The 16301-nt window shown below is 48.7% G+C and overlaps 2 protein-coding genes across 8 annotated transcripts in view; one reads left to right on the top strand and one right to left on the bottom strand.

The window, feature by feature from the left end:
- Window positions 1–14114, bottom strand: part of LOC144151426 (SEC14-like protein 2) — a 31484-nt gene extending 17370 nt beyond the window's left edge. Inside the window, exons 1-5 of the mRNA XM_077682467.1 lie at window positions 13855–14114; window positions 10424–10493; window positions 4391–4434; window positions 1146–1208; window positions 210–303 (exon numbers count right to left, since the gene is read on the bottom strand). Coding sequence (XP_077538593.1) covers window positions 210–303; window positions 1146–1208; window positions 4391–4434; window positions 10424–10493; window positions 13855–13914 — 331 coding nt within the window. The 5' untranslated portion in view covers window positions 13915–14114. The remainder of the gene's footprint in view (window positions 1–209; window positions 304–1145; window positions 1209–4390; window positions 4435–10423; window positions 10494–13854) is intronic.
- LOC144151427 (SEC14-like protein 2) overlaps window positions 1–16301 on the top strand; it is a 273494-nt gene that overhangs the window by 161003 nt on the left and 96190 nt on the right. For 2 of the 7 annotated variants that reach the window (XM_077682474.1, XM_077682469.1), the window contains exons 2-3: window positions 13008–13191; window positions 16093–16176. The exons of 3 other annotated variants lie outside the window; for them this stretch is intronic. The gene's annotated coding sequence lies outside the window, so the exon portion shown is untranslated. The remainder of the gene's footprint in view (window positions 1–13007; window positions 13192–16092; window positions 16177–16301) is intronic. 2 more of the 7 variants (XM_077682475.1, XM_077682470.1) reach the window with 1 other exon arrangement.

Here is a 16301-nt window from a genome sequence, read left to right as displayed (position 1 = left end):
AGAATCGTTGGGAGTCGCGCAGAATTGACCTCGAAAAGTTGAGGCAGAGCAGCAGAAGGTTCAACTAGACTTCTCACTTCCCATTCTTAGAAAGTTCTACGTCTCCTTCGTAATTATGCTCACTTTTTACCCAGAAGCACCACAAACCATGACACAGTTGTTTATTAACCTGGACTGTGCCCTCTGGAAACGCCTATCCGCACAAGTACCTTTGAAGTCTGCGTATCCAGTGGGGGATATGAGCACAGGCCGGCCATCGGGGCTGCACTCTACGAAGCCACCTGGAAAGTACTCCTTCAGAACCTGCGCAGCCGACAAAGCGAAATCACTTGTCGGTCTTCACTAAGCGTTTTAAATGGTAACCATTTTAGTTTTTTTTTTTTTTTTTTTTCGCAGAGCAGGGGAATGGACCACCTAACGTTTTTTCCCCCTGCAGCAAAGGACATAGAAAGTACCCGATGGTTCAAAGCCCTGTACTCTGGGAATGTTTGTCTGCATATTTGCCCTAGACATAATCAGTTAATGCGAAACTCACTTAATAAGTTGAATGTTGAAAACAGAATTAGACGGGGAAGCTGCAACTGCCGCTTACAATCTGCTCAAGTTGAACTACCAGGATAATAAAACGAATCAAATGAATTTCAACTGGTCATTTACTATCAGACACACAGAACGACAGTGGAATATGTAAACTAGACAATGCATTTTTTGTCTTCTCCTATCAATAAAATGGTCTCTCTCCGACGAATAGGCGCCGTTAAAAATAAAATCGAAAAGCGCAGGACGATATCTTAAAAATGGGATCCAAGATAAAAAGGAACAAAGGCTTTCTCTCTACCATATGCTTGCAATTTCTTGCATGTTTTTCTCCCAAATAAATGGTGCTACGAGAGGCACGCACCATTTTTTAAATCTATTGCTTTGTTGTAACTAAAATTGGGCCTAATGCTAGTCACCACTGAAATAATAAAGAGCACGTTTTGCTGGTCGGTGAGTACCAGTTACCTTACTGATAGGTTAGCTTACCTGTAGGCGAGTATCAGTACAATTACCACAAATACTCCCACCTTCTATTATAGGAGAGAGTGCGAGTTTTGAGGTACTTGCACTAGTGGACTGTTCGTTGTATATACGTGCATACGAACCGCCGGGGCCTGGTAGTCGTCCAAGATGTTGTCGACGTCGTACTTTTTCCGCCAGGCGACATGCTGCAGAGACAAGAAAATGAGGAGACATCCCTCCCAGGGTTCCTCAAGAGACGCGAAATACATATTGACTCATTGACGTAAACGGTGTTCCTTGTGAGCGATCGCGACGAGAGCACGTTCCACGTCACGTGAGTGGATACGGTGGCCCCAGAAGCCCAGTTCCTTACCGCGACACCGCTGGCTCCCGGTGCTAGTACGCTTAATTGAATCCTGTCAAAGGGTGAGAAAAAATTAGGACCTGCGCACGGGTACGTCGCGAAGTCCCTTCACCTCAACTTTCTTCCAGTCTCGGTGCATATTTTATCCTTTTATTTATTATAATCGTTCTTTAAAAAAAATTCTGCCTCCGGCTGTCACGAGTGGCGCCCAAGAGAGCAAAAACGAAACATACAACTACGCTCCGGTGGTTTAAGACAGCGTTACTAGAATAAAGTCAGTTTCAAAGCTCCGCCGGAGAGGTGGTCCGCATGGCGGTCGCGAGAACTAGTGGCGCTGCAGTCAAGTCTTGCGCTACCCTCGGCGCGTCGTCTGCTTCGGCGGCGGGCCGCCGCGCAGACGTACCACGGCAGCTTTCTAGTAAAGCTATTGGTAAATTTAAACGTCTATCATCTTTCCAGTCGACTAGCTTAAACATCTTAATCCTTCTAGTCGACGTTACCGCATCGCATTTGGGCACTGTTTAAGTGGAAATGCGTTATAGGTCGCCTGTATGCGCTGACCTGCACGCGTTGCTCATTGGCTGGCTAAGAATCGACGGTCGGCCTATATTTCAACGCTCTACATTGCGTTTAACTTCAATGTACGGTAGTTTCGAAGCGAATTAGCATTTTCAGCGTAGTTTTTATAACTACTGGGCCGTCTTACCTCGACCGAAAACGACGCAACACGTTTGTGAAAGCGGTATCTTTATTAAGTGCTTTTATGTCCGCGCGGCAATACGACAGTTTTTCTGAATCTCGTCGGTGCGAGGTCCCGTTAACTAGCTTCCGATGTAGAGATCGTATGCTCAACTTTTATATCGCCGGGCTGGTCTCACCTCATCTCGCCATTGTGCACTCTGTGATGCATACGAACATTAGATCACCAAAGATGAAAGTTTCCCTTACAGTTCTGACGCTCAGTCCGTCTGTGACAAACGCACTCTACTTTTGCGAGTTCATATTAAAGCTGGAATCAGCAATTTGAAGGTTCTCATGGTACGCCCGAATTCATAAGGATCTTTGACCGCCATTTTGATGTCTCGAACTCAAGAAATCTGTTCAGCTGGTCATACAAGACACCTCTCTGAAAGGTGAATGAGGCTTCAATGAGGACTTTTTTTAAAGGCTGAATTGTACGTAACATGACGCAAGGATCCACAAGGAAAACCAGTGTTTAAAGGCCTCATGAACACATTATTTTCAGGACTCCTTATATGTACGCAGGGTGTCACAGCACCTTTTGATAGGCTGGTGGCGACAGGGGAGCTGCCGACTTCGCTCACGCACAAGATGTCTCAATACCACATTGAAACATTTTCTCGTTGCGTAAAAAGGAAAGGGCGGCTAAAACAACAACCCTATTGCCTGTCAATTTACAGCTGCCTACAAGCGTCTTTTTATTGAAAGAGAAGTTGCATCATCAGATACTGGAAACTGCTCTCTAGATTTTGTGACTCATCTCTGTCCCTCAGGTGACGTGAGCCTCGTTGAGTAGCCAACAGCTTTCGCCTCGTTAAGATCATCACTGTTGTAGGGACTTAATGATGATCGTTATAACAGCCAGCGGGTCGACTTCCACAAAAGCCTTTTGTCTGTTCTCAGTGCTGTAGTGCCATATCTAGGAGTATTTGGGACACGGAAAGTATTAGAGGCACATCCCGCAATGAATACTGCACTACATTGATGTCCACTGAGCTGCCAGAAGTTCCAGCTGCGAAAACAAAAGGTGGTCTCGTGACACCATCGAAATACACTTCTTGAAATTGTGCCAGGTCGTGGAAAAAGGGTTTCATGTTCTACAGGTTTAATGCAAGGTTTAATGTTCCACACATTTAATGCGGTCGTTATACGCAAATAGTGAGCGCCTATAGTGGAAGGGTTGACAGTATTGTGTGAAGAAATATTACTTGCTCAGTTGGATAATCAGTTGAACTGCGATCCATTCGACAATCACATTTAAGTTTTCTCGAAGAAAATTGGCAACCTGTATTCAAGAATCAGGTTCAGTTCATTCCGACTGAAATCAACAGAAAAAAATCCCACGCACAAGTGCGTGCGTTTTGTATAAGTTGCCTCATAGCCTGCGTTGTGATCCATCTGGTAGTTTTCTTTAAATTGGTTGTTCTTTTATCGTGTGTGACTTCTTTCTTTTTAAATTGTATAAACCCTGGGGTGTACCCTTCGTTGCTTCCCCCGTGTGCCTCTCTTCTGGAACATTTCAAGCGAATATGCCTTACACCCGTGAACGGCTGAATGCGTATTCGCTCATACGTAATCGCGTACGGCTCATATGTAATTCCGTAAACTACTGCATTGTGCAGCTCCTTCGGGAGCTTATTCTAGTAACGTTGGTTTACGCCGCACAAATACAGTCAACGTCGCACAGGCGACTGAGAAGAAAGTGTGACGAAGACGATTTAATACGCGCTACATACGACACGTGCCTAATTGTCTACAACGGCTGCCCACAAAGCATTGCGCCTACAAGTAGCTAAATTGGGGCAGCAGTTGCTACTATTATCCACAACCAACAACGCTGGTACCGTCTAATTCCAGGGTACAGCAATTTTCATAATTGACTATCATTTCATGCGAAGCAATTGCCCGCTCTGAATGATGCTCATCTCCCTCCTCCATTAAATTGTGTCAGGGCGGGAAGTACTGTTCTTTTCAGTTACAAAAGAAAATACACACAGGGAGCCTCCGATTCAAGGAACTACTTCCGGTCATGATATTAAAGTGAAAGCAGCACCTCGTGTTGCAGGGGAACCAAGTAAAACATCGCCCCCGCCCTGTTGACCTTGCGATATCAAGCATCCAGGTACCAAAAGTTACGCCGGTGTTTCAACTCGATAGGCGGCTATAGCCAGGCTTTGTCTCTGTGAAAGCTGTGATTGTAAATGACGAAGATAAGACTAGGCAAGCCAAGACCGTGTCGAAGACAAGCCCGCACTTTGGCTTCATTCAACCGCGTTGGCTTACCTCGCGCAGCATCTTTTCAGCATCGTCAGCGTTGAACTTCCTGGCTGTGACAGAAAATGAACAGCATGGGTCGAATTCAACATTAAACCATTTACCCAAACATTAAGCCAAATGAGCAAACTTGAGTCATCATCATCATCATATTTAAAATGCGGAGGAGCAACGCGTGTTGCCAGAGAGGCATGTAGGACGAATGAGGAAAAATTCCCCAATCAATTGAGCCTCAGTTCCTGACCTGCCTCTGCTTCGATTATGGGCAGCTTGTCGTCGAGCTGAACGGACTGTGAACCGGGATCCAGGATCTCAAGAATTGCGAGCTTCTTTAAATCATGCCACAGCCGCTGCCCACCGCCACGAGAAGCGCCTTTCTAGACATAGGTGGTTAGATTAGTGTGCATCCATTGGACCGTCCTCAACGACATCTTCCATCTGGCGGGCCTTCCGCAGCATGGAAGCTGGTGCACGACCACCGGACCCTGCCACTAGAGCGTGCCTTCCATCCGGGAAAACGCCAAAACAATTTGCCCCAGAGTTAGCCAAAGCATTCTTCCCGGCGTTCGACCAGGCTTCACCACAATTCATCGGCCAACTTCACCTCCCTCCTGAAGCAGGTACAAGCCGAGCTCAGGTGGACATTGATGGCATACAAGAGCCCTTTACAATGGCAGAATTTGTGCCCGCTATCGACCAAGCAAAGATGCGCACAGCTCCTGGACCAAACAGTATCACCTATGAAGTGTTCAAGAACGCTGATAGCCCAGCTCTTCAGTGGATGCTTGACTTACTCAACGCTATCTGGGACTCAGGGGAACTCCTAGCTTCCTGGAAACATGCGGATGTGGTGCCGATACCAAAACCTGGCAAGCCCGTGTACCGCACGACTAACCTTAGGTTGATTGCATTGACGTGCACTATATGCAAGCTGCTGGAGCGTATGCTCGCTACTCGCCTGTCCTGGTGGCTTGAGCGCTACCTGTGGTATCATCCAGCTCAGATAGGCTTCCGCCAACACCTCGGTACAGAAGATGGCCCGGAACATCTTTCGAACATGATACTAATGGGTGGAAGAGCTCGCAGCATACGAACGCTCCTAACCATGGATGTCCTAAATGCTTATGACCATATCAGTCCCACAGCAATCCTTACCATCTTACGTCAACTGAAAGTCCCAGTCATGGTCTGCAACTTGGTGCGGTCTTTCCTTGACAGTCGTACCTTTTCTATACGAATCGGCAAGGAAAGGGTAGGGCATTTCACCTCAGAGCGGGGAGTACCTCAGGGCTCTGTGTTGGCACCAGTGTTGCTCAATGTGACACTCCTTCCTCTCGCGTGGCAGTTAGCGACCATTCCGGACATTTTCTGTCTCATCTACGCCGATGACATTACAGTCTGGTCGGTACATGCAGATTTCAACAGACAGCAGGCAGGCCTCCAGGCGGCCCTAGACAAAACGGAGCATTGGTGTGCCAAGATCGGCTTGACACTTTCGGCTGCAAATACGACTTTCATGTCGATCACAAATAGGTGGTGCCGACGTCGTCTTTCCCAGACGCCCCTCACCTTGGCCTTAAATGGCCATGCCCTCAATCCCGTATCGTCAATGCGAGTGCTTGGAGTTGAACTAGATGCCTCTGGGTCCGCGGCTCAATGGATTCGCTGCGTGCGTGGTAAAGCCTCCGAGAGGCTTCATCTCTTCCGACGGATCTCCCAAAAGACCGGCGGTGCCTCTAGTCGCATGGCACGCATCCTAGTTTGATCTGTCGTGCAACCCCGACTGATATACCCAGTTCAGTTTCAGCACCTGCACACGAAGCAACTGGCGCCTACTGGAAAGTGTAAACCGAGAGGCTATGCGAGTTATCACACGCCTGCCTCGTCTGACCCCTATTCCGACGCTACAAGCGGAGGCCCAGCTGAACACCCTTGACGAGCTTGTTTAACAGCGAAGGAGGGCACGTCACCTAAAACTTCAAACAGTTCCCGCTGCTGCGGCATTGGCTCACTACTACGATTCCAAGTCACCTGTTATATTACAAAAATCGCCTGACCTTTCCCCTTGGATCCGAAGCCAATCCACAGACAACCGGCCACTGACCCGGATACGGCGTTTTCATAATCAGTCACTGCAGCCCAACCCTTTTCCCTCAACGTCAGATGGCACAGCCGATGCAATGCAAGTGTACCTCGACACAGAAATGGCCCAAAATCTTCTACACACCAGCCTTGTGTACCCTACTCATCCAGAAGTGCAGCAGACCTGCTCATACCTCACCGACGTGCTTCTTCCTTCAATCATGGCAGAACTTCTGGCCATCCGGGATGGGTTATCCTCATTAGAGCCTCGATTACGCATAAACCCGCCGTCGTGTCTTCACCTGTACAGACTTCACACAGGCAGTCCGGGAACTCCTACGCGCCGCCAAGTCGCCCGACTTGAGTGCATCGCATTCTGAACTCATTTCCATGCACCGTGCGAGTTCTGTGGAATAGACGTTCGACACCTGCCCACATTGACGCTGACACGGCCTGCCATCCACAGAGGGTGACTGGGCCGCTACCCCTGCTCCAGTTGTCGCAGAGTGACACCCTCATCATTCACAAGGAGTCTCTCCGGCGCTCCACGCGTGCCTTTCTTTCGCCGCGTGGGTCGGACCTTCCTGGCGGTTTAACCCGCCACGAGGAGGTGGTGCTTCGGAGAATCAGCATGGGCGCAGCTTTGACCCCGGCGATAAAGGCTTCATGGAGGACGCAAGTTCCCCCAGAAACATGCCCCTTCTGTAAAGGCCGAGCTACTGAAGCGACCCTGGACCACTTCCTGGGGACATGCTCGGGCCTCCAGGCAGCATGAGTTCGTCACATGAGGGCCCTTGGGTACCACGACCACCTGACCTTCGCCGCTGGACGCACGGTCCCCAGTACAGGCCCCTACTGGACTTAATTGTGGAGACGGGGCGGCTGAACTACATTTAGTTCATGCCAAAAGGCGTACTTGCGTAATGAAAAAAATGCACGTCTTTCGCGCACTGCGCATGCGCGTGTGACTGGTGGGACGCGAGCAATGTATTTCCATTCTACGCGGAACAGGCATGCAGCGTCCCATGTGGTTAGATTAACAGGCGCACCAATCGGAAGCAGGTGGCTTTAAAGGGACGGTAACCGATCACAGATATTATGCAGTGTCAATAATTTTCTCCCTGTACAATGTACACCCGGGGCCCTATTTTTGACTGCACAAATTCCCAGGCAATTCTCCATGTTTTTTGTGTAAGCACAACGTAAGGAATCAGTGACGTGATGCACGTATAGCTCTGAGGACATGCACTGTAATTTGACGCTTCACTCAAAGATCACAACCAAGGTATCAAATATTGTGCATAAAAGATATAAAAACACTTGGCATGTACTATAAAAATTAAGATGGTAGCTGATGCTGGCAAGAAAAACACATTTCTCCAGGTCAAAATTGGCGTCGACACCACAAGGCGATCGAGTAACGTTAATCCAAAAGCGAGCGAAAGGCGGATGTCGAGCTAAATAACATCGCACAATTTTTTTACCGTATCTATTTATTTATTTCAATCGCTTTTAGTAACATAGTTTGGCGCTCTGCTTCAATGCAAGCTTTGTTGCGTTATCACCTTCCCGGCTGCCACCCCTGCCACGTCATCATCTGCTGCTATGTACAAGTTTATGGCGTGATCACAGAAAAAGACGGCCGCGACCAACGCTTGAATGACACATAAGAGCAGCGAAGCGCTACGCCTGATAACCGCGGAGCGCACCGATGTAACCGATTCACTCATTCGTCAAGCTCGACTTCAATCAGCGCTGTAATGAACCAAAGAGTCACTTTCCTTTGTTATTTTTCTCTTGAGTTCGATCATGTGACCCAGCAGCTTAGTAGGACGAGTGTGGACAAATGAATGTGGACAAAAAAGTTTCAAGCTGTTACGTAACATTACGTCACTTTTACGCAGGCTGAAGTTGCCAATGTGTGACGTAATAGTTCCCACCAAGTGTTTAAATTACGTCACGCCTTTCCAGCCAATCGCAGAGAGGGTGTGAATTACAAGCAGTATTGTTGTTGAATAGGAAATACATTCCTACGTTGTCATGTCCGGTGGATTTAATCTAGTTTTTCGTTGCGAGCCAAGAATTATGCGCTTTCAGTAAAGAGAAATAAGGCGAACTTTAGAACTGTTCACAGTAAACGTCATGAGACGTCAAAATGACGAAGACACACACAACTGCTTTGTCAGCCGGAAGCACGTGACCAAAACTGAAAGCTAGTCAGAAAAGACTTCCGGCAAATTCCCCGTTTTCCCGGCAATTTGTGCAGTCGAGAATAGGGCCCCCGGCGGCAAAATAAGCCGGGGCACGCGAGCGCGTGACAAAATGTATTGCCGTGCTAACTGACGTCGCAGACACTGATGTGCGCGTGCGTGTCCAACCACGTTCGTTGCCTTGTCTTTTGGTTAGCTTCGAGCTGCAACGCTGATCCCTTCAGCGTTTGGTGGTAGGAGTCCCTGCCGTTTTTACGTCGCCATCATTTCTATGGTGTTTTCATTTTAACGTAAGGGCTAGTGTATAATACTTTCTGTAACCTTTTGTGTCCTTTTTTGTCAAGCCTGTGACTGCGACGATCTCTGCTCACGTTCTTTCCCCTTCCATAGTGGTTTTAGTAGGTGCGCAAAGCGTGCTGTTGTCACACATTATTCGAATAAAATATCCGCCCTCCTTTTCCGTTTTGGTGCGCACATTCTTACTAAATGACCAACTGCATGTTTTGTGCAAAAATAAATAAATAAAACGCAATGGAATGCATGCTGCAGAAGTTCGCCACCGAAACGGTGAACATATGTCATCCGTCCGATTAGGGCAGAACAAACCACGCATACTTACCCGCGCCTCCCGCCGCCGAATAAGCGCGTGCATGCGAGACGTGTTGAGAAGAAGAAACTAATCCCTAGCTCCCAAGCGCTCAAATAAATCAGCCGTGCGTACCCGCCGCGGTGGCTCAGTGGCTAAGGCGTTGCGCTGCTGAGCACGAGGTCGCGGGTTCGATTCCCGGCCGCGGCGGCCGCTTTTCTGATGGAGGCGAAAAGCAAAAACGCCCGTGTGTACGAGATTTCGGCGCACGCTAAAGATCCCCAGGTGGTCAAAATTAATCCGGAGCCCTCCACTACGGCGCGCCTCATCGCCTGCGTTGCGTCGGCGCGTTAAACCCCACAATCGATCGATCAGCCGTGCCGCTTGAAGCGAAGCAAAAGACAAGGAAGCGAGCGTGGTTGGACGCGCACGCGCACATCGATGTCTCAAAACCAGAAGGACGACGTCAAATGGCGCAGTGATGTATTCTGGCACGCGATCGCGTGCCCAGGCTTATTTTCCGCCGGGTGTACAACCCGTAAATGCTTACCATGACGAGAAGCGTTCTTCCCGAGTCAACTTGATTGAATATAGTTGAGGGCTCCGCATTAATATTGACACACTGGGGATATTGCACGCACGTCCGCATCAATCTCGACACACAGGCGTTTCAACAGCAGAGTTGTTCCCGAATTTAGTTCCACCGAGTAGCGTTACCACAAAACTCAGACCAGCCGAGCGCACGTGAGCGCGCGTCTCGTGAGGGGAGCATGGAGTCGACCAGGTTTGCGCGTGGGCTTGCGACACGTGATGAGCTCGCAAAAAATACCAGGCAAAAATACCGAGCGCGCGTGAGAGTGCGGCTCGTGTGGAGCGCCGGGTGTCGTCCAGCTCAGAGTTCGTGGCGTGATCTCTAGCGTGCTGTTCTCCTCGCCAGTTGCTGTTCTCCTCGCGTGCTGTTCTCCCCTTCTTTTACGCGTATTGCTCTTACCTGTGGCTTTGTTATACTCGCAGCTCCAATTGAAGGATAGCTGTACACTTACCAAAAAGAAAAAGGAACCTGAGAAATTAGCAAAGGAATATTTGGTAACGTAAAAAAAGTAACCTATGTCCCACATAGTCCAACAAATACCAGAAAACGTCCCATTAGGACAAAGGACAAACCTCTGAGCCATTTGAGCAAGTACCAGTCTTCCGTCGACGGAATGGAAAGGTCTCCCACCGCCTGCCGCAACTGCAAGAAATATTGTGCGTATTTACATAGCGCTGTGTCGGTTTCAGTGCTGTATGTTCATTCAGAACGACAGTAAATGTTGTTGCTGCTGCTCTTGTTGTTTAGGCAAGCAACGAGAATAACATTAGAGCTCGACCTTGTGGTTCTTAAGTCAGGTGGTCAGAACATATACCATTTGAGCTAACCTATACATGTGGTCGAAGGGAAGGGTGTAGTGTCATTTAATTGAGTTCTAATGCCAGACGTTCAAGTCGAATAGTGTTGCACTGTACAATCGAACCAACATCGAGAAATGTACACTGACTGCAGAATGCTTAAGATAGTGCCTTCTATTCACAATGATCTGCTTTACTAACCCTGTTGAAGGGGAGTGGCTCACAAAAGAGCATTCGCAGCTATTCAACATCACGGGCGTCTACACAACTTTTCCAAAGTGGACGAAACAGTACTAGGGACCCACCATTACGCGTTCTGGCGGTATTCATTGCTTGCAAAACGGGAATCCATAGCGTCGACAATCCGGGCAGTACTCCAAAAATATGCCACGGAGCGCGACGGAAGAGTTGCATCGGTTCAATCGGATCATATCAACGCCGAGATATAGTAATAAAAGAAGCTGCACGTTACTTCGTTCCTTTGCTGTCGTGGACTCCCGCAATTTTATAGTGTGCGTGCAGTTTGCCGCGCTATCTGAAATTATAACCGCCCTGTCAGGAATGCGGTAAGTTTTGTGAGAGGTTTCAATGTACGTGGCACAGCAGCTTCCTGACACCAGTCTGCTTTCTTCTGCCCCGTAATGTCCCGAGGACTCAAAATTATTTGTTATATCACATTCCAACTCTTGGTGGGGGCTCCGGGCTGTGGCAATGAGCTTCCCGCGGGCATGCGCGCGTTTGTGTGTGTGCGCGCTTATTTAGTGAACAAACCTGGGTGCATTTCATTACATTATTTGTAAGCTGCTTCAACGTGGGTCGTCACAAACATGGAAAGGAAAGGGGGGGAGGGGGGCGTGCGCTGGCACCTATGGCAAACGCAGTTGAAACAATAGCAATGCACCTTAAATAAACGCAAACGTCACAAAAATAAAACATAAAGAAGCACAGTTACCATTACAACAAAATTGGCCGCGACGCTCTTCGCAGAATCAAATGATCAGACTTTGTAGCGCCAAATATTTACCCGCAGGACAGACAAGAAGGAGATATGCGCTACTTCCAACTGAGATCTTATTTTCAAAAATACATGTATATATGCAAAAGTCCACCAAACACGCACGCACGCACACACACAAACACACGCGCGCACACGTGCCCACGCACACGCGCACGCGCGCACAGAAAAAAAGCAGCAGGTGCGCCGTGCACAGGCGCATGGCGCAGCCAGGAAGGCCAGCTCTTTCGCCGTCAAAGATAAATAGGTCATGCTGACGCAATCTTCGCCCTAGCGATACATTTGCGGCTGCTTCCACAATCTCCCGGGTGCGCTGATAATGGTCCCCCTTGCAAGCATGGCAACGACTGGGTAAGTTCCTATCTGCGCGTGCGTGCGTGCGTGCGTGCTTGTTTGTTTGTTTGTTTGTTTGGTGCACTGTCGCATCAATAAATGCCATTTTGAAAATAAAATTCAGTTGGAAGTAGCCCATGTCCCTGTCTTGTATGTCCTGTCTGTAAATATTTGGTGCTTCAAAGTCTTAGCACGGAATACCAACTAGCTCGAACCCACACTTTATTAAGCGGATGATAGCTTCAAGTGCGCCGCCTAGACAACGTTAGTGTCGCTAGATAAGATACGGAGTACCGTCGCTGAAGCTCGCAAGTGAGCAACGGTGGCCATTTTCTTGTTAATCGCTGTTGCGATATTGCCGCGTCTGCGGCCTCCCGCTAACTTTGACGAAGTCATATGTAAACAACTCTACCGAAGACGCACCAACACGGCATCTTCGGGCACACTTCTGCAGCTTAAATACTCCGAGCCACGTTATCTTTGATTTGCATTCGGAACCGCGCAGCCGCAGAGAAGGGAGGACACGCTGTCACTACCACGATTGACCGACAGAAAACGCATAGGTAACAAAATGGCGGTGCCCATGAAGGGCCGCAGTGTAAACAAGTGTCCAGTGATGCGAACTAACCAATGATCAATGTGGCGGCACGGAACAATAGGAGAAAAGAGTGCCGATACTCAGTTACCTTATCTAGTGTCACTAGACAAAGTTATACGCACAAAGTTATACGCCAGAAATGTATACATTTCTGGCAAAATGTGACGTCACACAGATGCGTGCGGCGCGCGTCGGCAGCGATGACCAGGGAGTTGGCAAAAAGAGAGGGTTATTACATGGTGGAAGTCACCTTCGAATTTTTAAAAAATATTTGGGCCGGCTTTTAAAGATCATGTGAGAGTATATTGAGCCCGAACGCACACCAATTAGCGATCGTCATTTTTTTCTTTCGTGCTCAAAGTGAGTACGAGTAATAAATAAAACATAAATGTGACGTTTGTTGCATATTTCAGGTTAGCGCAGGGGTGTCCGGGTCGTCCGTCTCCGTCCTTATCTAAGAGCAAATGTTTGCAGTAAACGGGGAAACGCTTCGCCGGGTGACACCCATGGCCTCCCGTGGAACGCCCTGAAGCCAGACAGCTGCCCGCTTCCGAGATAGGACTGATGGCTTTCAAGCCTCGCCTAACATTGCTTTAGGTAAATTTCTGCCAACAGCATTTTTTTTTACTCTTCGAACATTTTTATTTTAAAGAATGTGGTTTCAGCTGCGTATTATTCTGTTCGTGCTGTATTGAAGGAAGTATTGAAGCATGTGAACGCAACTGAAATGGCGATCCCGCTGTTTATAATGACCTTTCTCTCCCCCTCCCTCCCTCCCTCCCTCCCTCCCTCCCTCCCTCCCTCCCTCCCTCCCTCCCTCCCTCCTCTCTCTCTCTCTCTCTCTCTCTCTCTCCCTCTCTCTCTATCTGGCACGCGCTTTGCAACATGATGGCAGGTTGAGTTTCATTCCGATGCACTACCAACTTTTTTAAAGGAAATGTTGCCGTGATTGAAAATTGAGCACACTTACGCATATTATTCGCAATTTTCTTCCCTTTTCTCTCTCTTCTCTCCCTCTCTCTCAGTGGTGTTCCGCAGAACGTCTGCTGCACGCAGCACGCCCAAAACGCTGCTTCCGCTTTCGTACCGCACCACTCCGCATGCTGCTATTAGCCTTGCATTCGCCAGCCATTCGCCGCAACGGCGCAGCAGAGCAGCTTCAGGAGCACGCGCGGAGAAAGTTCGCAAACCATAACCAGAGACGCCATCGCCGTCGGGTGTATCCCTGACACAACGCGAGTTCGACGTCGCCTTCCTTACCTGGTCGAGGGCAGCGCGTTCCTTGGGCCGGCGGGTAGCTTCGTCCTCGGCAGCACTCATCGTGGCGGCGACTGGAAGCCAAGGCCGGTCGCGCTCGGCTGACCGGCTCGCCGCCGCCGCTTCCTTCTGGCATTAGCCTTTGCACGATAGAGAACGAACTCTCACTCGCCCCGGCGCGAAATCTTCCTTTCCCACTAGGCAAATAATCGCCGCGAGCGTTCTCCTGCCGTTCGGTAGCGCTCGAAGTGGGGTCGGGCTCTCCAACTTGGTGGCCGATCTGATTATCGGTCTCTTGTATTTGCCTGTGCAGAAGTTTGGAGCAGTTCCTGGGCTGTCCGAAACTGCTCTCGCCATAGAAATTTTATGTGAATATAAAACACGGAGCTGCTCTGGAGCACTTATGAGAACTGCAACACTGCAAAAGAGGCCTTATGTGGTACGTGCCAGTTCGTTTGAGTGAGTGAGTGAGTGAGTGAGTGAGTGAGTGAGTGAGTGAGTGAGTGAGTGAGTGAGTGAGTGAGTGAGTGAGTGAGTGAGTGAGTGTGAGTGAGTGAGTGAGTGAGTGAGTGAGTGAGTGAGTGAGTGAGTGAGTGAGTGAGTGAGTGAGTGAGTGAGTGAGTGAGTGAGTGAGTGAGTGAGTGAGTGAGTGAGTGAGTGAGTGAGTGAGTGAGTGAGTGAGTGAGTGAGTGAGTGAGTGAGTGAGTGAGTGAGTGAGTGAGTGAGTGAGTGAGTGAGTGAGTGAGTGAGTGAGTGAGTGAGTGAGTGAGTGAGTGAGTGAGTGAGTGAGTGAGTGAGTGAGTGAGTGAGTGAGTGAGTGAGTGAGTGAGTGAGTGAGTGAGTGAGTGAGTGAGTGAGTGAGTGAGTGAGTGAGTGAGTGAGTGAGTGAGTGAGATTAGATTATAATTGGAAGCTTTTATACAATTCAGGTATGGACAACGAGTCACCAAAAAAATAATCATGCCAAAGAAAACGCTCGGAATGGGAATGTGGATATGCGTGCAATGTCTGAAAGATAAAAAGAATTGTTATTTTTTTAATTGGAGGGAACCGGACAGAGTGCGGAATATGTTATGAAAAAAAAATTGCTAACGGTATAAACGGATTTCGCAAGAGACTACAGGGCAGCAGCGAAATACGAAAGCAGTTCGACATGCTTCTTTGTTTTAGCGCTGCCCCATCGAATAGAAATTGGGGTGGGGTTTGGTTACCTGCCCAAGTACACGTGCTTGTTCGCTGCAGGACAAAGCCCTCTCCCATAGACACCCAAATGACTCTAATTTCGCGCTTTCGAAGTCCATTCTTTGCCACCAAATTTTTAAAATTTGATCACCTTATTAAATCATCTGTCTTCTCTCTTTTCATACCCCTCTTTCGGCAGCCATTCTGCGACCGTAATGGACAACCGGTTGTGAATCCTTCGCACCGCATGCCCAGAGCAACTTCCGTTTTTTTCTCTTACAGGGACAGACAATCGATTTTTGTGGAGTTCATGCCCTACAGCTGATATAAAAGCCAGCGTTTTATATTAGAGCTACCTCCAGAGTTACTGGATGTATGCAATTTTTTTATTGCGATAGTATGCCCGTTGGCATAAATATTATGTCACAGATATATATTAACTCCCGTCTCGCGAAGAAACGCAAGGAGGGAGCGATGATGGGATCCCCAAATCTACCGATGAAGGTCAGGTGGTCTGCCAGGGTGGAGGCCTGTGTCTCGGAGGTGTCTTGTTCTCGCCGCTTCCAATGTAGGGCAAGTCCACAGCAAATGTTCAGTGTCCGCATCTTCGGCAGGAGCCGTGTAAAAGAGGCAGTTCTGTGCGAACGGGGCATGGTAACATGGTGGCCACTCCCGGGTAACAGCGGGAGAGAGGGCTACACGAACACGAAGTCGTCGCAGCAAGACCTCCTCCCCGCGAGCGAGTCTGCTGCGAAACTCCCCATAGGCCCCATTTATCAAAAGCCGGTCTTCGGTTGCCCCTCTGCGCCGGGGCAAGCACGGGGCTAGTAGGGTGCCTCGAGGCACCCTAGGGGCAAGTTGACTAGCCTGTCGTCTGTCGGCTGAAGGTTGAAGTAGTACTCAAGTGCTTCCGGCTGCTGCCGTAAGTGATAAAAAGAAAAGCCTCAAAAACACAAGTAAATTTCACCTAATTAATGTCTTCTAATTTAAAATGCAAGCTTTATTTTACAAAAATTTTGAATAATATTGCTTTAGCAAAGTTCAATTTTTGTCCTATAGGGGCGCGCCAGTACGTGTGCCCTTCAGCTTCGACGGAGAAGGGGGCCTCTGCCGCCCGGATTGTGAAGCGGAGTTTCGCAACTGGTATGTATTGAAGAAGTCTGACCTCAAGAAATTTCTAAATAAACTGGCGGAAATAATCTCAATTTAGCACTAAAATTTTTAAAGTATGAATGGTGGCGATACGCAGTGTCTAAGCGTGGCAATAC

The sequence above is a fragment of the Haemaphysalis longicornis genome, unplaced genomic scaffold, assembly GCF_048455015.1.
Source record: "Haemaphysalis longicornis isolate Haplotype H1 unplaced genomic scaffold, Haemaphysalis longicornis Haplotype H1 scaffold_9, whole genome shotgun sequence".
Lineage (NCBI taxonomy): Eukaryota > Metazoa > Arthropoda > Arachnida > Ixodida > Ixodidae > Haemaphysalis > Haemaphysalis longicornis.
Note: the sequence above shows the minus strand (reverse complement) of the source record. Positions and strands in the feature narration are given on the sequence as shown.